We start from the raw sequence: 21654 nt of genomic DNA, 5'->3' as shown, positions 1-21654 counted from the left end.
TACAGCTTCCTTGTTATTCTACAAGGTAGCATAATATTCCATTGTGTGTATGTACCAAAGTTTGTTTATCCATTCTTTCATAGATGGGCACTTAGGCTGTCTCCATCTTTTTGCTGTTGTAATTAGTGCTGCTGGGAACATTGGTGTGCATAAATCTACTCGTGTTATGGCTCATATTTCTTGTGGATAAATACCAGTAGGGGGATTGCTGGATCATAAAGTATTTCTATTTCCAACTTTCTGAGGAAGCGCCATACTGTTTTCCAGAGCGGTTGGACCATTTCCAACTTTGTTTTAAAAGTTCATTCCGCTTTAATGTCTCTAGGAAGTCTAGAGTTCATGTGAATTTGAAATTACATTCTGTATTTTCCCTCTTATGCTCAGGATTCTTTTATGGTATCTTTGATCAAAATGTTCAATAATGGTAGCTGAGACCCTCCACTTCTTCTGATCGCATGACAAATCAGATAGAGGCTAGCAGCCACACACTCTACAACCCTCTCCGAGTCCTGATGTCTTCTTTCTCTGTTATTCCTGGCAAAAAGATGCCAATTATTGTGCCTTAGATGGCTGCTTGCAAGCTTTTAAGACTTCAGGCACTATGCATTGAACTCAGAGGTGAAACAGAAACATTAAACTTGTTACTAAGCCAATTAATTGGAATGTCCTATGAAACCATGACCTTAATCTCCAAACCAAGAGACCATATCCTACCAAGTTTTTGTTGTACATAAGCAGCATCAGCAGCTACATTTTCATTTTGGTTGTTTTTGTAAATATATCTATCATACAACTTTTGCAGTTCATCTTTTTAACAACTTGTTGACAGCAAATGCAGTAATGAGGTGTGCAACCCTACCCTTAATCAATGTGATATTTCCATCACCATCAACTCACTCCCCCTCCTCCCCTCCATCCTGCCCCTGGTAACTACTAATGAAATTTGATTTCTCTACATTTCCTTGTCTCTTTGTATAACTGAGGATATACAATATGAGGGAGCTTCAAAAGTTCATGGAAAAATAGAATGAAAAGAAAGCAGTTTTCCACAAACTTTCCGAAGCCTGGTTCTAGTTGTCCTTTTGTCATTGAGTATTTCACTTAGCATAATGTCGGGGTAAGATAAGTACTGAACCACAAGATTGGTTTGAACTGCAAGGTCAGTGTTTCAAACTCACCAGCCACTCTTTGGAAACTCTATTCAGGATTCCTGAGTCAAAAGCAACTTAACGGCACTTAGCAACAACAACAGTGTCTTCACCCATATTGTAGCATGTATCAAGATTCCATTTCTCAAATGTAAAGGTAGATGTTTTGTAGTAAGGAGGGGAGTGATTAACTTTGCAGTCTAGGAGCAGAGGTCCCTGGGACCATCAAGAGAGAAGAGCGGAGTGCAGGACCGTACCCAGAGAAGCAGTGACACCAGAGATGGAGGCAGAAACAATGACACGGGGAGATGGAGTAGCTGGGGACTTTAGATCCAGAGAGGGAGAGGGGCTGTGTGTGTTGACGACTGGGAAGCAGGCATGTAGGGTCTACCCTTTGGTTGGTTGATGATACATTGAGGGGTCTGTACTCATGGCAATGAAACGATACACGATAGGATGAATGTAAAGCTAATGTTCTCCCATGTAAACTTTCACATAATTCACAAATAAACAAAAATAAAAAAGATTCTATTTCTCAGACTCAGACATCCTGCTTTTTAAAATAGGAATCTGGTAACCAAAATATATGTAAAACTTTGACAACTTAACAACAAAAAGACAAATATCCCAATCATAAAATGACCAAAGGATTTTAACATTTCACCAAAGAGCGTTTTTCAACTAACTATTCAAAACGTAAAAAGATGCTTTGCAACATTAGACATCAGATGCTTTTCAAATCAAAATCAAAACCACAATGAGATACCGTTTCATTTTCACTAGGATGGCCATCAGTTTGTGTGTGCAGTGACTTGTGTGCTATTGTGATGCTAGAAGTTATGCCACTGGTATTTTAATTACCTGCAGGGTGTCACCCATGGTAGACAGGTTTCAATGGAGCTTGCAGACAAAGGCTAGAAGAGAGAGGGGCTGATCACGTCCGAATGGTTAGCCACTGAATGAACAGCAGGGGACCATTTCAGATATAGGGCTGAAAGATGAACCCCTCAGGTTGGAAGGCACTCAAAATGCTACTGGGGAAGAGCTGCCATCTCAAAGTTGAGTTGACCATAATGACGTGGGTGGAGCAAAAGTTTGGGAACCTTCATTTGGTTATAGGGTATAATTCAAAATGAGAAGCAACACTGCAAACACCCATTAGTAATTGAAGCATGAAATTATGAATCTAGGAAAATTAGAAGTTTTCAGAAATTGAATGGAACACATGAAGATTGATAAGCTGAAAGGGATTAGTACTGCCCATTTTGAATCAGAAAGTCATAATTTACTGTTCTGGGCATGACATATTGAAAAGTATAAATATCACATTTATTGTCAAAACAGAGCATTTCAAGATCTGTCTTGAAGTACAGTGCTGTCTATGATAGGACAATGTACATGCACATACAAGGAAGAACAGTTGATGTGACTGGTACTTACATTTATGTACCAATCACTAAAATCAATAATGAAATTGAAAAGTTCTATCAACTTGTCTTAAATTGGTTAAAAAATGCAATCAAGATGCATTGATAATTACTGGTGACTGGAATGTGAAAGTTGGAAACAGAAGAAGGATCAGTAATTGAAAAATATGGCTTGGTGATAGAAACTATGCTGGAGATCACATGATAGAATTTTGCAAGACCAAGGAGTTACTCATGACATCCTTTTTGCCAGCAACATTACAGGTGATAAGATGAAATGCACAGGAATCAAATTGATTACATCTGTGGAAGAGATGATCGAGAAGCTCCATCTCCACAGCCAAAACAAGGCTAGAGGTCTAGTGTGGAATAGACTATCAATTGTCCATCATGCAAGTTCAGGCTGTAGCTGAAGAAAATTAAAACAAGTCCACAAGAACCAAAATAATGAACTTTGAGACCATCTCAAGAACAGATTGGATGCATTAGACCCTAATGAACAAAGACCATAAGAGTTGTGGGTTGGCATCAAGGACATCATACAGGAAGAACGCAAAAGGTCAAGGTCATTAAAAAGGCAAGAATGAAAGGAAAGACCAAAGTGCATGGCAGAAGAGACTCTGAAACTTGCTCTTGAACATAGGGAAGCTAAAGTGACTGGAAGAAATGAGAAGTCAGAGTTGAACAGAAATTTTCAAATGGCAGCTCAAGTATTATAATGAAATGTGCAAAGACCATTTCTCAGTGCTTGAGAAAACCATTTCTCAAGCTGAAAGCGCTGAAGAAAATATTCAAGCCTCGACTTAATAGTATTGAAGGATTATATGACAAAATTTGAATGATGTAGAAAGCATCTAAAGAAGATGGAAGGTACAACTCAGAGTCAGTGTATCCAAAAGAAATGGCCGATGTTCACCCATTTCAAGAGTTAGCATATAATCAAGAACCAACTGTATGGAAGGAAGAAGTCCAGGGTTCACTAAAGTTCTTGGTGAAAGACAAGGCTCCAAGAATTGGCAAAATACAAATGGAAATGTTTCAGCAAACTGATGCTACATTGGAGATGTTCACTCATCTATGCAAAGAAAGTAGGAAGAAAGCTATTTGGAAAACCCATTGGGAGAGGCCCATATTTGTGCCCATTCCAAAGAAAGATGACTCAGTGGAATGGGCAAATGGTTGAACAATAGCATTAATATCATATACAAGTAAAATTTTATTCACAACAATTAAAAACTGGTTGCAGTAGTATATCGATGGAGCTGCTAGAAATTCAAGCTGGATACAGAATAGTACATGGACTGAGAGATATATTTGCTGACGTCAGATAGATCTTGGCTGAAAGCAGCAAATACCAGAAAGATGTTTACTTGTGCATTATTGATTATGTAAAAGCATTCAACTGTGTAGATCATAACAAAATAAGGATCACTTTGCAAAGAATGGATATTCCAGAACACTTAATTGTACTCATGAGGAACCTGTACATAGACCAAGAATTGGTTGTTAGAATAGAACAAGGGGATACTGAGTAGTTTAAAATCAGGAAAGATGTACACCAGGGTTATTTATTTATCTTTCACCATACTTAGTCTGTATGCTGAGCAAATAATTTGAGAAGCTAGATTATCTGAAGAAGAATGTGACATCAGTGTGGAGGAAGAGTCATTAACAACTTGTGACCTTCATATACTACAACTTTGCTTGCTAGAAGGGAAGATCAAAGAATACAGCTTTCAGTATGGATTGCACCTTAGTTTACAGAAAACAACTGGACCAATAAATAGCATCATAGTAGGTAGAAAAGACTGAAGTTATCAAAGACTTCATTTTGCTTGGATCCACAGTCAGTGCTCATGTAAGCAGCAGCAACAAATCAAACAACATATTGCTGCAAAAGACCTCTTTGAAGTGTTCAAGAGCAGATATATTTTTAGGACAAATGTGTGCCTGACTCAAACCATGGCATTTTTCAGTCACATCAGATGCATGTGAAAGTTGGACGGTGACTAAGGAAGACCATAAAGAATTGATGCATTTGAGTTGTGGTGTTGGAGAAGAATGTTGAAAGTACCATGGACTACCAGAAGAACGACTCTGTGTTGGAAGAAGTACACTCAGAGTGCTCCTTAGAAGTAGGAATGGTGAGACTTTATCTTTGGTTCTTTGAACATATCATCAGGAGGATCCAGGCCCTGGAGAAGGACATCATGCTTATTAAAGTGGAAAGGAGGAAAAGAAAAAGACTTCCAATAAAATGTATTTGACACAGTGGTACCAGCAATGGGCTCAAACATAGCAGTGATTGTGAGGATGGCACAGGACTGGCCAGTGTTTTGTTGTGCTGTGTATAGGGTTTCTTCGAGTCGAGACTGACTCAGTGGCACCTAACAATAGCAACAGAATGGCAAGATTTAAAAGAATAACAAATGTTGTTGAGGGTGTGAAAAATTGGAACCCTTACTCCTCGATGGTGATTCAAAATGGTACAGTCATTGTGTAAAACAGTGTAGTGGTTCTTCAACAGCCTAAAAACTATATGACCCAGAAATTCGACTCCTAGGCATATACTCAAATGACTTGTAAACAAAAACCCAGAGATTTGTATACCACTGTTCATTGCAGTACTGTTCACAGTAGCCAAAAAGTGGAAACAACCTGAATGTCCATCAGCAAAATGTCTTATATTACAAAAAAACAGGAATGCTACCCAGCTGGTAGGAGAAATGAGGTCTTCTACATGGTAAAATCTTTTGATGCACAAAAGTTTTTAATTTTTGCAAGGTTCCATTTATGTCTTGCTGTTTGTGCTTTTATTATTATTACAGTAGATAATCCATTGTTAAAAGCTAGGCTTGATCACATTGCCCCCACCTTTTCTTCTATCTTCTAAGAGTTTTAAAGTTTTTGTTTGCACATTTAGGTCTTTAATCCACTTTGAATTTGTGTTGTGTATGCTGGGAGCCATGGATCTGTTTTCATTTTTCTGTATGTGAAAATCTAGTTTTCCAACATCATTTATTGAAGAGACTCTTCTTTCTCCATTGAATTGGATTTAGCACCTTTGTCAAAAATCAGTAGACCATAGATGTCTGGATTTCTTTCTGGACTCTTGCTTCTATTTCATTGGTCTATGTGTCTTTTGTTACATTGGTACCAGACCATTTTGATTTCTTTAGCTGTTTTGAAATCAGGAAGTATGAATCCTTTTATTTTGTTCATTCCATGTAAAGTTGAAGACTTAGCATAATGTTTTGATGTTCATTTGTTTTATCAGTGCTTTATTTAGCATTTTTTTTTCATTTTAAAAGTTTTATTGTGAATTGTGTAAATGTTTACAGAACAGATCATCAATTTTACATACACATTTTGTTTCATGTCATCCCCTCAAAATAACATCACTTATCCCCTTATCCCACTTCCTCTCTGTGTTTCTTCTTTCCATTCCTCCTCCTTTTCCAACCTTTCTCAGCTTTGTCCTTGAATAAATGCTGTCCTTTTGATCTCACATGTTTGATTGTTCTCAGGAGTGAGTATCTCCCTAGGATTCTTATACCTGTCTTTTGTTTGGCTGAAAATTGAACCATGGTAATGTGTTCAGTTCCAGACCTAAAAGGTTGTTCCACCAGTTTCTAACTGATCAGTAATTCAGGTGTTTTGTTGTTTTAAATCAACCAACCAAAGGGTAGACCCTGCAAGCCTGTCTCCGCGTCCCCGCCCCCCCCCAATCATCAGCACACAGCCCCCCTCTCCCTCTCTGGGTCAAGAGTCCCCAGCCTCTCAATCTCTCTACCTCATCTCTGGCATCACTGTTTCTCTGGGTAGTTTTTTTGTTTTGTTTTTAAAGGTTTTTATTGTGGATTGAGTGAAAGTTTATAGGGCATATATATCATCAGTTTTACATTCAACAAATCATATATCTTGTTTCATTACAATGATTATAATCCCCTCCATGTACTATCAGTTAACAATATTTCTCTCTATCCACTTTAGCTTTTTAAAAACACACAAACAAACAAACAAAAAAAACCCACTCAGGCCTATATAATAATTTACATCTCCAAAGGGCACATTCTACAAGTCTGCCTCCTGGCCACCAATTCTTAGTCCCTTTCTTCTTGGTTCATGAATCTAGAGTCGTCAGCCACTCCCCCTCTCCATGCCCCCATCTCTGCCTCCATCTCTGGCACTGCTGCTTCTCTGGATAAGGTTCCACATTCTGTATGCATTCCTCTCTTGATGGTTCTAGGGTCCTCTGTGTCTGAACTGTAAGATTAACCACTCCCCTTTTTTTGTTACAAAACTTCTACCTTTATAATTGTGACAGTCACGATTAGTCTTGATAACAGTTATTCACTATTGAATCTTACGAATCTTATCCTCATCTCTTTTCACCAGACCCATCTAGGCAAGATGACAGCTATTCAGTAGGGACTCTTTCGTTCCTCCCATACTCTTAAACTCCCTCTTGAAACCTTGTAAGCCAGTCACTTTGTGCCTTTATTGCCCCTCATTTTAGGTAAGTTGCCCGTCCCTATCTACCCTGTGTACAGAGCAGATAATATTGATACTTGATTTGAAGACTCTTTCCTTCTCTGCTGGAATTTAAAGTAACTACTGCTCTGAGTATAGGTCAGGTTCATCATGAAGCTGTATCTTCTGTCTCTGTAGCTGTTCCAATCTGCTTGTCCTTTCTAGTGGGAATGTCTCACCTCACAAAGTTGTGGATGGGACTCAGGATTCCCCCTAAGGTCCTATACCCTGTAAAAGCTTTGCACGAGGTCTATTTCACTGGGCAAGTTGTAGAACCCCTTTTAGGTATTCTAATCAGTTATAGGCTGAAGACGAGCTTACAAGTTTTCTCTAATCATATTTCCCAACATTCCTTTCTATTCCACTCAAGTGTCTATTTTACAATAGTAGGCAAGAGAAACTAATATTCATAAGGCAGTCAAGGATTTTTAGCCTCCTCCCCGCTTCTTGTATTGCCCTTCACAACACCCACACTAAACGCCCCACCCCAACCCCATTGTGGTTACCTTATATTCCATTAGTTCTTCCCTCCATTTAAAAGTCTATTTTATCCAGTAGTCTACCTGACCTTCCCACCACCTGGATCTCTGTTCCTCTGTGTTTACCTTCTTTCACATTGTAATTGTTTTGATCATAGACGGACCTTCCAGATTTCTCTGTTCTTATAATTTTATTCTGTTCTTGACTCTTCCATTTGTCGATTAAGTTCAGGGTGATGCTGCCATGTGCGTCATTCTATAGTTGTGTGTTCTTATTGGTTTTCAGTCCACAGAATTTCCTTTAGGATGTTTTTCATAGCAGGGTTGGCTTTGACAAAATCCCTTAGCTTCTGTTTATCCTGGAATGTTTTGATTACACCATCACATTTGATTGACAGCTTTGCTGGGTAGAGGATTCTTGGGTGGCAGTTTTCTTCTTTCAGGGTTTTATATATGTTACTCCGTTACCTTCTTTCCTGCATGGTTTCTGTTGAGAAAACCGAGCTTAATCTGATTTGCTTGCTTTGTATGTTATATTTCTGTTTTCCCTAGCTGCTTTCAAGACGCTGTCTTTATCTTTGATTTTGGAGAGCTTTATTATTATATGTCTTGATGATTGTCTTTTAGGGTCTATCCATCTTGGGGTTCGTTGAGCTTCTTGAATGCTTATCCTTTCACTTTTCATGATGTTAGGGAAATTTTCTTCCAGAAGCTCTTCAACTATCTCCTCTGTGGGCTTGTGTGATTGTTCCTGTTCTGGAATGCTAATAATTCTTATGTTATTCCTCTTCATGTTCTCCAACATGAATCTGAGGCCTTCAGATTTTTTTTTATCCTTTTTTGTGTTTGTTCTTCTATCTTAGTGGTGTTGAGAAATTTGTCTTCTAGCTCACTAGTTCTGGCTTCTATCTCTTCAATCCCACTCCTTTGCCCTTTCAGTGTATTGTTCATTTCTGATACTCTATTATTAATCATTTGGACCTCTTTCTGTAGGTTTTGAATTGTATCCAATGCTGTATTTATCTTATTTGATTGTTCCTGTAGCACTTTCCTGACTTCTTCCTTATTTTTCTCAACTCCATTGTATAGTGTTTTGATACCTTTTATAATCATTTTTTGAATTCCTTCTCCGGCATTTCCAAAGCTTGCCCATATTCCAGTATGAAGTGTAGGTCTACTTCCAGCTCATTTTCCTCAGTCACTTTGTCTCATTTCTGGACATGTGCAGATATGGTCTGTTTTTTGGGCATATTCATGGGTTTATCTGTCGCCTTAATGCTTAGATGGGTATGTATTTTGGTATTTTTTATGCTTTCTGAATGCCTCTAGGTAGATGTATTCAGGAAATGGGCTTCCCTTTTCACTCTTGAGAAATTTCAAGATGCCATTATTGGTCGTTTTGACATAACTTAGTATTTAATTTTCAGCCTAGCCTATTTCCTCTTTTGTCTGCTTGTCCTGCTCCACAATCCCTGTTCAGGCCTTTTTCTAGTTATAAACAATTCAGGGTTGGCTGTGGCCATTTTTGTTTTTGGTAATTTTAAAATATGTTTATTTTTTCCAACTTAATAAACTATTTTTTTCTGTTAAACTTATTCTGCTTTTAGCAGATGCATGGTCCTTGTTGTTTTTCAGGAAAGGAGCCCACAGGCATAGAAAGTCAGCCCCTGTTTTGACAGGTCGTTACTTGTCTTGTACTGCCAGGTTGTCCTATGGTTTTGTATCATTTTCTAATATATTGATTGTCATAAAACATAAAGAAGCTCTTTAGAAATACCAAAATGAAAATAAGAAATTTTGTGTTCCAAATTGTTCCAATATAAGTTTTGGATCTGACTTTCATAGGCCAAAATTTGTGACCTGCCTGTGCATGGCCATCACAAAGGAGAAGGCATGGGCTGCTTAGTTAAGCACGGTTCTATGCCCTTGGCAGAGTTGGCACTCCTGCCCATCTAAACTATGCAGATGTTATTAGGATGCAGGTGCTTCCTCCCATGGTAGTTTCTTAGACTACTGTAACAAATCACAACAAACTGAAAACAGCACAGATATTTTGTCTTGTAGTTCTAAAGGTCAGGAGTCTAAAGTGGGTTTTGGTGGAATACAGTCAAGGTATTGGCAGAGCTGTGTTCCTTCTGGAAGCGCTAATGGAGATTCTATTTCCTTACATTTTCTAAATTCTAGAAGCTACCTGCCTTCCATGAGTCATGAATTTTTCACCTCTTCAAAGCCAAAATTAGTATCACTCCAACCTTTGCGTCTGTAGTTATATCTTCCCTCTTATAAGGACCCTTGCAATTACATAGAACGCATTTGTCTTATCCAAGATACTGTCCACATTAAAGATTCTTAATTTAGTCATACCTGGAATGTCCCTTTGTTCTGGAAGGTAACATATTCATAGGTTCTGGGCAGCAGTATGTGGACATCTTTAGTGGAGGCATTGCTCTGCCTAACCTGCTCCTCATTCAAAAAAATCCAGGTACTGTTACTAGGTGAAGGGTGAACAGATGCTAGACCTTGGGTTCTAGTTTCCAGTTCATTAATTTAAGTAGCTATATGCGTTAGATAACTAACTTAATCTCTAGGTTTTAACTTGGTGGTGGTGGTTGCCTAACCATCTTCTCCTTCTAAGGAACGGCCGTTTGGTTTTAAGTGGAACCTGTCTCTTTAAATTTCGAGGAGCTCTGTGCGTATGCATAGTAGAACCCTTCGAGGGTGGGGCTGAGGTTTCCACTAGCCTCAGGCACCTTTGTAGTCACCAGAATGGAGGTACACAGACAGCAAGGGCCCAACTAACAGATACCAGAAGAAAAGAATGTCCACACCTCTATCTCTGCGGCTCTGTCAGGCGTCTGTGGCCGCTCTGATCTTTCTCCCTCTTGGTCCCACACAAGATGGCGGCTCCAGGAGCAGCTGAGCGTCCCAAACCAGAAAGCAATGGATTTCTTGCTTCTGCCACAAACTCCCCCAGCTGTAAGTCTTCCATCCTTCTAAATATTCCTTTATATGTGGTTCAGAGTTCAGGGACCATCCCCTGAGCCTGCTTGGTCCTGTATTCTTTGTTGTTGCCAGCGGAGCTCTTCACTGCACTTCCACCTGATCCGGCACCATCTTGTTTGTTCTCTATTTATTTAGCTTTTAATGGCTGAATATACTCTTTAGTATGGACAGACTGCGAACTGCAACGTCAGCAGTTCGAAACTACCAGCTGTTCCGTGGGAGAAAGATGAGGCTTTCTGCTCCCATAAAGATTTACAGCCTCGGGAACCCTGTACAGGGTCGCTATGAGTCAGAACTGACTCCACAGTACTTAACAACAACAACATGAACAGACCACGTTTTGTTTATGTGTTTATCTGTTGAAGGATACTTGGCTTGTTTCTACATTCCAATTGTTGTAAGTAATGCTGCTGTCAGCCAACTTTGAAAGGGTTTGTGTTGACCCACTTTTTAAGTTTGTCCTGGTTGATACCCAGGAATAAAATACTGTCAGATGGTAACTCTATATGTAATCATTTGAGGAACTGTTGTGCAGTTTTCCAAAGTAATTGCACCATTTTTCATTTTTCTTTCTCCACGTTGTCACCAGCACTTGTTATTATATGTCTTTTTTACTGTAATTATCTTTGTTGGTAAGTGCCATTTAGTCGATTCCGATTCTTAGCAACCTTATATTGGGTTTCCAAGGAGCAGCTGGTGGATTTGAACTGCCAACCTTGTGGTTCACAGTGCAGTGCTGATCCTTCAGCGTCACACTAGGAGTCCGGGACTCTCTTAGTGGGTATTACGTGATTAAATCTAAGAAGTTTGAAGCCTGATCATGTGCCGTAGGATAAGCATTGGACTGTGAATCATAATGTCGGTGGTTTAAGCTCACCAATCACGCTGCAGAAAGAGGCTTTCTGCTCTTACAAAGATTTAGAGCCTCAGAAACCCTATAAAGGGTTGCTATGATTCAGAACTGACTAAATGGCACTTCACAAGAACGACACACCTAAGAGGCTCAGGTAGCATTCCCATTGATTTAAGACACTTTTTTTTTTTTTAATTACAATATTTAATAACTTTATTCTGTCTCCCTACTTTTTGTTGATTTGCTTATGAAACCTAATTCAGAATCTCTGTTTTTTCAAAGAAGGAAAAGAAAGATACCCAGCATCTTACCCCTTACCCAGAGTACAATAAGCTTGTTCACCAGAGTTGTTGTTAAGTGCCGTCGAGTCGGTTCTGTCTCATAGTGACCCTATATTGGGTTTCAGGGAGTGGCTGGTAAGTTTGAACCAGTGACCTTGTGGTTCAAACTGACCTTGCAGTCCAGTGCTTTATTCCACAATGCCACATACAGTAGAAATTCTGATCAGACGCTGATTCAGGAGGAATGAGTATGTAACATTACCATTACACAAAGTTATATGACAAAGAAAAACACATCTTTGATTTCTGGACTTAAGACACTGTAGTTTTTCTGATGTTCTTGGTTTTCTTTTTGTCTGTAGGTGGTGGTTACCAACACAATTCCACATGAAATCCAGAAACTCCAGTGCCCCAAAATTAAAACTGTGGATATCAGCATGATCCTTTCAGAAGCCATCCGTCGGATTCACAACGGAGAATCCATGTCCTACCTTTTCAGAAATATAGGCCTAGATGACTGAACAGCTTTCCTTTTACCAAACCCCTGAGGGCCAAACTGGAAGCACATGGACCAGACTACGTGGGTTAGGCTTGGCTTTGGGTACTTCACAGGAGCTGGTTTATTCCCCTCATCCCCACCTTCCAGTACAGTACCCTTTCTTCTTGCTAATTCTTATGAAGATAGAGTATCTTTTTCAGTGGGTTTGGGTGTTTGTGACTTTTTTTGGGGTAATTTTTATAAAAGAAAAGCTCTATTCTCCTGTTAAATAAGTTAAGACCTGGTTGTTTTGTTTTTGTTTAGCTATTTAAAAAAATACCACTTAAGAGTAAGATTTTTAGGTTCACAAGCAGCCTTTTCCAAAGTTGCTTGAGCCAAGTGCTTAATGGTAATCAAACACAATGATCTACTATGTGATAACTGCAGTGGAATTAAAAAGGATGATACTTAACTGTTGAATCTAAATAACATTTTTAGAAATACTTTTATAAACAGGCATATGAAATGTGTGAGTATATTTATTTTCTGCAGGAAAAGAAGGAATAAGATTTTGTTGTGTGTGTGTGTGTGTTTTTTAGCTTTGTGTTTTGGCATTTGTTTTATAACTAAAATAAAGTGAAAGTGAATTAATGTGCTGTGGACATAGAAGTGTTCATTAACTTGCTAAATTTTTTCTTTGTACTTTTCAGGGGAATACAGCAGACTTTTTGCCTTTTAGGGACATTAATATTTCTTGTCTTGACTATTTGTCAAAGACCCTTAAAAGTTCAGGATACATAGTAATTTGACTGAGGTAGGGGAGTGGTTTGAATTCTGAATGTGAGGCTTGTAGGGTAGCAGGTCACTGAGCTGGCCCATAAGCCGGACATTTGTGTCTTGTCTAGACTTTGTTCTCTGCTTGTTGTTCAGCAATATATCCATTCTTGCAATGTCCTCTGGGGTGGTCAGGTGACAGAGGGTAGTCTCAAAGGTCAGGTATTGTGACTCTTGTCAGTCTCAAGAATCTAAGTATTGCCTGTGTTTTTTCTACCTCAGAGTGTATCAGACTAGGCTCCTAAAGTCCAGTGGGGCCCAGGAATTATGCTAGCATTTTATAACATCTCCTACTAAGAGTATAAGGAGCTCTGGTAGTGTAGTGTTTATGAGTTGGGCTGCTAACCACAGGGTCAGCAGTTTGAAACTACCAGCTGTTCGGCGGGAGAAAGGTGAGGGAGGCTTTCTGCTCCCATAAAGATTTATAGCCTCGGAAACCCTGTACAGGGTCACTATGAGTTGGAACCAACTGCACGGCACATAACCACCATGACCACTAAGAGTACGTTGTAGTAGACCTATCTCAGTCATGGAGGAAAAGCCAAGACTTTCTTACAAAGAAGAGATTTTCTTAAAATAAAAAATAAACCTTTGCTTTCTCCCTGTCTATGCTAGATAGAAATAAAATGGCAATTGATTTGGCCCTAATAAAGAAAATGTTTTGTAGTTAAGCTAGCCATTCCATAATCAAGCTATTTTAGGGATATCAGGTGTAAAGGAGAAAACAACATGAAATGATGTGCATAGTTCAGTTTCTGTAGGACTATGCTGTGATTTTCCTTAAAAAAAAAAAAAAAAGTCTATGTAAAGCATTGTGAGGAGGGGCGAACAAGAAACTCTGAAAATCTAGCTAGTGCTCATAGGTAAAGACTCTTCCACTTCTCTTTTGCTAATTTTTGCATCCCAATTCACTCTACTTTCAGTCAGTAGCCCGGAGAGGCTGCCATTTCTACTCCTTAAAGCACAGATAAAAGCCCTGCCGGGAATATGTTTAAACAGTTTAAACAGTTGATCCTAAGGATAGTAGTAGTTGCCTTATCAATTTGCCTTTTTTTTTTTGCAAAAGACAGCCAAGCATCTTAACATTATTTCCCCCCTTTTGCCCAATCCAACCATGTCACAATCCCTGTATCCCAGAGCCCTGTTGTTCCAAGGTTGTATATACAACGTTATTACCTCTGTCCCACTTACCCCATGCAACCCTGTCTAATCATTTTCCCATCAGCCTTGTTCTTCCATTCCCCTCCCGCTTCTTGTGTACTGCCCCCCTCCCCAGCACCCACACGATCCTGTGTGTCTATTCCCTGCCCTGTGCTCCCCCTTCCCCTCCCTCCAACAACTCCACCTACTCCTTTTGGTGCATCTTTTGCCATTTTTCAACTATTGCTACATGAAAGGAGGGACTTATAAACAAGGCTTCCCCTCCAGCCTGTGCCCTCGTAACCCTGAGTAGTCCTGCGAAGCTGAAGAAGCTTCAGCAATTACATCTGATTTGGCTTTGCTTGTCTTGCCTTCTTTCTGCCTCTTCTGATAATTGTGTGTTTTCTGTTATTGGTCACAGTGTGTGAAGTCATATTGTAAGCTCCTTCAAGATGAGTGACAAGCATTTGCTGTGCACTCATGGAGGCTCTGTGGGTGGGTTGTGTTGGGTAGTGGCTCTCCCTGAGATTGCTGAATGAATATGTTGCAGAACTGGCCAAGGGAAGATGGGTTCTGCTGTAGAATCTATTTCTGAGAAAACATCTTGAGCCCACTCAGTTGGAAGTCTCTTCTGGAAGATGTGGCTGTGTCCTGTCCTCCATATGCTTTCTTGATATGTCATACTTTATGAAGAAAAGGTAAACTTACAGAAGAGAAGTAAATGAAAAAAGAAGTTAATAGTTGTTTTCCTCTGGAAAAGAGGTGTGAAGTCAGGATCTTTCTGATCCACAAGTACTGCAATGGACTCAACTAGCCTTGGAGGAATGTGAAGATGTATCCTTGAAAGAATCTAGAACCTAGTGGGGAAGGTACCTAGACACCCTGTGGGAACACAAAAGAGCAGCTATTCTGGAGAGGAACCAGGCAAGAAAGCAGGTGAGTTGGACCTTGAAGAAAGATTCTGACAGAGAACAGACCAAGTTGGGGTTTCCAAGCAGGAGAATTTATAGACACAAAGATTCTGAGGTGATAGTGGTGGATGAGCTAGGTAGAGCAGTAGGAGCTTGGGATAGTGAGATAGTCCTGAGGGAGGAGGAGGTTCTGGAAGGCAAGGGTAGCAAGTTGGGCTCTACGGACTTTGCGGTTCATGGGAGTACACAATGGAAAGGAAGTCTCCAATCCAAGCCCCTCCTCCCTCAATTCTCCTCCCTAAAGCAACCATTGGCTTTTTTGTGTGTTGCAGACTTTGTCTCAGTCAGAAAAACCATTGTCCCGCTAAACTCCTGTCTCCTCTTACTGGCCAGAGTCAAAGGTAGTTAAACCTAGAAATCCTGTAATAGAAAAAAACCCCTAATAGCTTCCCATTTTGATTGTGATGTCATCACAGACAGACAAATGTGGGTTAAAACAATGCTTTCAGGGCCCCAAGAACATAGGCCAGTGTTTCTGCTGGGCATGAGTGATGTCTGTGGGTGTCTGTGTATGTGTGTGAACAAAGGAACATAAGCCTTTCAACACCCACTCTTCATTCATTTGTGTGTTGTACTCATTTATTCCTTCATGGCCTTCAAGGCCCTGCCCCCAACTAGTGCTCTTTGAGCTAGAATTATTCAGAATTAAGTTTTCTGCTTCCCAGCCCAATGCTCTTTCCTGCCATTCCAAGTATATCCTGATGAAATGCCTCCGAACCCCCATGATGTAGCAGGTATGGCAGAGCTGGGAGACACATTCCTGAAAGGCTTTGATTTGTTTCCTTTGTGAGTCTTAATCTAAATCTGAAAATCTTTGAGTGGCTAGCCTGCCAGCCAGGTGTTGGGTGGTGGGACATGTGCCTAAACATTTCAGGTTGACTGACTGTTGTGGAAATCACTAATAATGAAAGCTTCTATGGAGTCCTGGTTTGCTAACCACAGGGTTCGCGGTTCAAACCCACCTCCTCAGACACATTGTATAGGATCTCTGTAAGTTGGAACTGACTTAGCAACAATTGATGAAGCTCCCACTGTACACAGACCCGGTTCCAATTTTTTGATCTAATTATCTTGGCCCTCTAGTGACCCTGTTTGATGTATCAGGAAACTGACCCAGAAAGACCAAGTGCTTTCCCCCTGGCCAGTGTCAGGATTTAAACCCATGTCTGTATAATCCCAGCGCTAACCCTTTTCCTTTGATACAATGTGTCAGCCAAACACCCTGGATGGCCATGTCCCTCTGCATATGTCTGGGAAAAATCACTTCTGTGAAACCGAAGTTAATGAAAAATTTCAGAGCTTGATGTTAGGATTTGAGCAAAGCAGCAACCTGCATTATTAACACTGAACAAGTAGGGTACTGAATGTTGTTATATTAGAACTACAGGTTTCAAGTACACTCTCCTTTGTAAATGTTTTTTTGTGTGTGTGTATGTTTTGAGTGTCTTAGTCACATAGTGCTTCTATAACAGAGTTAAAGTCAATGGCTTTAACGTAGCAGCAGATAAATCTGGAGAACAAGCCAGGGACCATGTCATGGAGGGCCTTGAATACCAGCCCTAAGAGCTTGGATGAATTGTTAAGTGCAATCGAGTCTAGTTGATTCCAGCTCACAGCAGTTGGTGGGTTTGAACTGCTGACCTTGTAGTCCCACAACACCACACCAGAAGTCCTGGATGAGAAGTAGGAGCCAACAAAAGGTCATTTTTAAGCTGGTATGGTCAGCGGTTCGAAACTACCAGCCGCTCCGCGGGAGAAAGATGAGGCTTTCTACTCCCGTAAAGATTTACACCCTCGGAAACCCTGTACAGGGTCGCTATGGGTCGGAACCGACTCGACGGCACTTAACAACAACAACAACATGTCAAGGATTAAGTGTTAGGTCATTTTGATGGATTAGAAAGGCTGAGACGAGAGGCAAGGTATTTTAGTTTCTTAGTACTACTGTAATGGAGTCCTAGTGTGGCGCTGTATACAAGGTTTGTCGTTCAAACCTACCGGACTCTCATTAGAAACCTTATATAGTGTCTCTATGAGGCAGAACTGACCCTGTGGACCTTACAACAACAACTTTAATAGAAATATCACAAGTAAGTGGCTTTAACAAGCAAATTTCTTTTTTTATGGTTTAGGGGATTGAAAGTCAATCAGTGGAAGGACCTCTCTGCCCTCTCTGGAGAAAAATCCTTGTCTCCTGGCTTCTCTTCTGCAGCTCCTTGGCGATTTCCATGTGACTTCAAGCATTGCCCATTTGTGCTTCCTTGCTTCTGTGCCTAACCTGAGCAAGTTAGTTAATGTCTCTTTGCCTCTGTTTCTTCATCAGAGTTAGAGGGTTGAAGGTGGTGGTGCCTGGGCATATAGTGAATGTTAGCCACAATGATGAAGAAGATGACATTATTACCCTGGGAACTAACTTTCAAGTTCCTAGCCCAAGTGGCTGCTGGCAGTGTCCACCAAGTTTTAGGGAAGAATAGACTTGGCTGAGTGAGGGTTGAATTGTTGAATGGAAGATGCTTAAGTAGAACTGTTTAGTGGGAACTGGACAGGAATGTCTAGAACCCAGCCACCAAATCAGTAACATACTTCAGTTTCATTTTCCCACTCTTTCAACTACAGAAATGACTTGTGTGACGATTAATTGAACCAACATAAACACGTGCTGTGGAGTCCTGGTGTAGTGCTGTAAAATAGGCACTGGACTGCTAACAGTAAGGTCAATGGTTCAAACCTTCCAGCACGCCTTGGAAATCCTATAAAGGGTCACTGTGACTTAGAACTGACTTGATGACACTTAACAACAACACACACAAGTGCCCAGCACAGGATGAACACTCAGAAACTCTTGGTTGTCTGGAATCAAACTTGTTAAAGGAGTTTTGGCTTCTACTTTCTGTCCTTAACAAAGCTCTTCAGAGCTTACCTACGTAGTGATTTGAAACAGCCAGAAATGATGTCCGAAAGGATGAGCAAAGGCAGATGTCAATGGAGCACCTTTTGCAGGCTGGTGTGCTGGTCTGAGGTCTGAGGTGTTAAAAAATTAACTCAAACCATTCAGGAGTGTTGTTGAGTCAGTTTAGAAATGTAAAAAATGATAATACTCTTTTAGCCTCAATTCGCTGTCCTCCATGAGTGTACTTGAGTATACTTCTTGAGTATACTTAGCAATTCAGTCATTTAGACATATATTTTTGTCTAACAAGGCAACAAGTATATATATTATTCTGTAGCTTACATTTTTTAATTTAAAAATGCATCTTTAGTAACATCACTAAAAATGGTGGAATAGGGAATTCCAAAGGTTTGTCTATCCACTAAAGCAATGATTAAGCTGACCAAAAAAAAGCTAGATTCAATCTTTTCAGAACTCTGGAATCTAATTTGAAATTCTGATACCAGGGGAATGTTTAATTAAGAAAGAAACTGCTGAATTTCAATAGCAGTATTGTGACATTTGTATGATCAGCACTGGACTGTGAACCACAAGGTTGCCAGTTCAAGCCCACCAGTTAAAACAGGGTTACTATGAGTTGGAATTGACTTGATGGCACTTAACAACAGCAACATTAGTTTCCTAGCCTGTTGGTGAACATGGAAATGGTGTCTTCTATTCCTGAATGCTAACGGGGATGATATGAACCCCGTTGTGTGTTTTGATGTGTTTGCTGTTGCAGGGGCTTGCCTACCTTAGTGTTAGAGAAGCCTTCTGACTTCACAAAAAGCATTTAAAGGAAAATATATTAGTCATAAGTTACCTGAGACAGGGATAAGTATAGGGCAGACAGTTTGTTGTTAAGTGTTGTTGAGTCTCTTCTGACCCATAGCAACCCTGTATAGGGGTTTCTAAGGAACAGCTGGTGAGCTTAACCACCGGTATTACGGTTCAAACCAATGTTGCAGTGCAGTGCATTAACCCACAGCTCCACACCAGGACTCCTGTAGGGCAGGCAGTAGACAGACTGAAAAGGAAAAAGTTGGGGAGGAGATAGATAATGGGAAAGAAAGCTTTGGAAAGCTTCCCTCATATACCAGGAATTTTTGAAGGTCACACACATGTCTAGAACTGAACCATGTTTAGAAGACCTGAGAAGACCTTAACCTTTTGCCTCTGGCTGACCCACAGCTCCATACAAGCAGGAAATGAAGGCTAAGGCAGAGTTGTAATGAGACTAACACTGAAGGGCTGCCCCAACACAGAGCTGATCTTCAAAAATGGGGCGAGTATGACAACAACAACAAATGTTTAAGGCTAGTGACTCTGTTAACGTCACTAGTTGACCACTAGACCAGGAGAAAGAATGCAATATCTACAACAGTAGTTTTAGAAAAGTCGCTAAGTAAACAAACCTACACAGCAAAGAGCAACAATAAATCCTAGGTAGGGGGAAGATTTGATTTCCAGGGTTATCACATGATATTCAAAATGTCTGTTTTTTTCTGCACAAATTACAAGGCATATACAGAAAAGAAATTATGGCCCATTTACAGAAAAAGAGGAGAAGGAAGGAAAGGAATAGAAATTGTCTCTAAGAAGCCTAGACATTTTATTTACTAGTTGAAGATTTTAAATCAGTTGTCTAAACTATGCACAAAGAGCTAAAGTAAAAGAGAATAGTATATCACCAAATAGAGTATATCAATAAAGTGATGGAAATTATATAAAGGAACTAATAGGAACTCTTGAAATAAAAAGAACATTTCACTATGGGTTGGAACTGACTTGATGGTACTTAACAACAAACATGTTCATCACAGCACTAGTTACATTAGCAAAAAGATGAAAACCACCTAACTGGATAAACAAACTTTGGTGCATACACAATGTTAAAGAATCTTCAAGACACCTCATAACATGGATGAGCTTTAGAGGACGTATGCCGAGTGAAATTGTTAGTGCCATCAAGTCAGTTCTGACTCAGCAACCCTGTAAAGGGTTTCCAAGGAGTGGCTAATGAGCTTGCACCACCAACCTTGCGATTCAAACTGACCTTGCAGTCCAGTCCAGTACGTTAGCCCACAGTGCCACACCAAGGACTCTACTTAGGCAATCACAAAAGCACAAATATTGTATGAGACCACTGTTGTAAAATGTCAAGGAGATTTTAATGGCGGGCAGCAGCTTCTTAACTGGGACGCAGATAACCACTGCCTACCTGGGGAAGCTCTGCCCGGCCTCCTACTTTCTGCTCACCAGCATGGCCGAGGTGCTGCCTCTCGCTCTCAGACCAGTTGGCCCCAAATCATCAACCAGTTTAGCATTAAGTACATCCAGCAGACCAAGCCTCTCACCTGGAAGTGCACCATCAGCCTATATCCTCTTACCAATTATACTTTTGGTACAAAAGATCTCCTCTATGAGAAGGACATCTGTGTTGCTGCCAGATTTCAATGAGGGAAGAATTTGATAACATTGGAATGAGAAGAACTATAGAAGGGGTTCTGATTGTACATGAGCACCCCATGTGTTATTGCTACAGCTAGCAACAACTTTCCTCAAATGACCTGGTGGTGAACTTAATCCAGAAGAAGATGAAATTGAAGGACTAATAATGCTTAATGACTGAAAAAGTAGGATTAGGTTTGTCTGGGGAATGGCAACCCTTTAAGACGGGGTCATTGATGATTACATCATTGATAACTGGTGGAGACCAACTTTTGAACCTCCTTAGTATCCATATATTTCTGCACATATTACAAAGCCTAAGGAACATTAGAAGTTGTTTCTGGTTCAGCTTTAAGAGAGAACCTTGTTTGCAATTCCCCAAAATTACAAACTGGTAACTGTACCATTATTTGAATTGTATGATGATGCACCAGGATATGGACCCATCATTGCTAGTGTCCCTCAGTTCTTGAGCAGGTTCAATTTTATATACAACTTAATTCCTGTGCAGTGGAGAAGTAAAAGAAGCTATCTCTGTGAGCATACTTATCAACAATGTAGAATAAACATGGTAGACAAGGTTTTATCTCTTTCCCGGTGCCTAAAATGCTTCCTACTTTTGTTTGAATAGTACAGTTAATAGGAATAACTAGCTAGTGGTGTAAGCACATGTGATAATGTTTAATTCACTTTCGGCTCTACTCATACTTTTTAGTACAACATTAAACAAGTGGATTTATTTCTGGTTAATTTTTTACATCACATTAAACTTTAAAAATTCTTTCAGGTGAGGATTGTTATTTTTCATCCCCAGGCTGTGAATGTTATGTGACAACAACACAGTTAGATCAAGTGTATCAGACCCTTGCTCTAATACGATTCTTGGGGATGTATCTTGAGACTTTGGTGATGAGGATCTTAATCATTCTTTTAGAACTTAGTTTTGAGTGGGCTCCAATGCAACTTCTGTACCAAATTTTACACCCTAGTGAGTTGAATTGCAGCAGAACTCCCATGTATTACTGACTGGTATAGTGGAAAGAGAAGATGGAAAAGCTCCATATCATCAGTGAAAACAAGGCCAGGGGCAGACTGTGGAACAGACCATCAATTACTGATATGCAAAT

General features: G+C 40.0%; 1 protein-coding gene and 1 pseudogene across 3 annotated transcripts in view; both read left to right on the top strand.

Moving 5' to 3' along the window:
• Positions 1–12284, top strand: part of LOC102818107 (phosphoribosyl pyrophosphate synthase-associated protein 2-like) — a 124487-nt gene extending 112203 nt beyond the window's left edge. For 2 of the 3 annotated variants that reach the window (XM_006875526.1, XM_006875524.1), the window contains one exon: positions 12087–12284. In XM_006875526.1, the coding sequence (XP_006875588.1) occupies positions 12087–12245 (159 nt within the window). In that variant the 3' untranslated portion in view covers positions 12246–12284. The remainder of the gene's footprint in view (positions 1–12086) is intronic. The other variant, XM_006875525.1, reaches the window with a different exon arrangement.
• A 3569-nt stretch (positions 12285–15853) lies between these two features.
• On the top strand, positions 15854–21158 carry LOC102827989 (annotated as a pseudogene).
• Positions 21159–21654: the final 496 nt, after the last annotated feature.

Source organism: Chrysochloris asiatica, unplaced genomic scaffold, assembly GCF_000296735.1.
Source record: "Chrysochloris asiatica unplaced genomic scaffold, ChrAsi1.0 scaffold00331, whole genome shotgun sequence".
In the NCBI taxonomy this organism is placed as follows: Eukaryota; Metazoa; Chordata; class Mammalia; order Afrosoricida; family Chrysochloridae; genus Chrysochloris; species Chrysochloris asiatica.
This window is presented reverse-complemented; position numbering and strand designations above follow the sequence as displayed.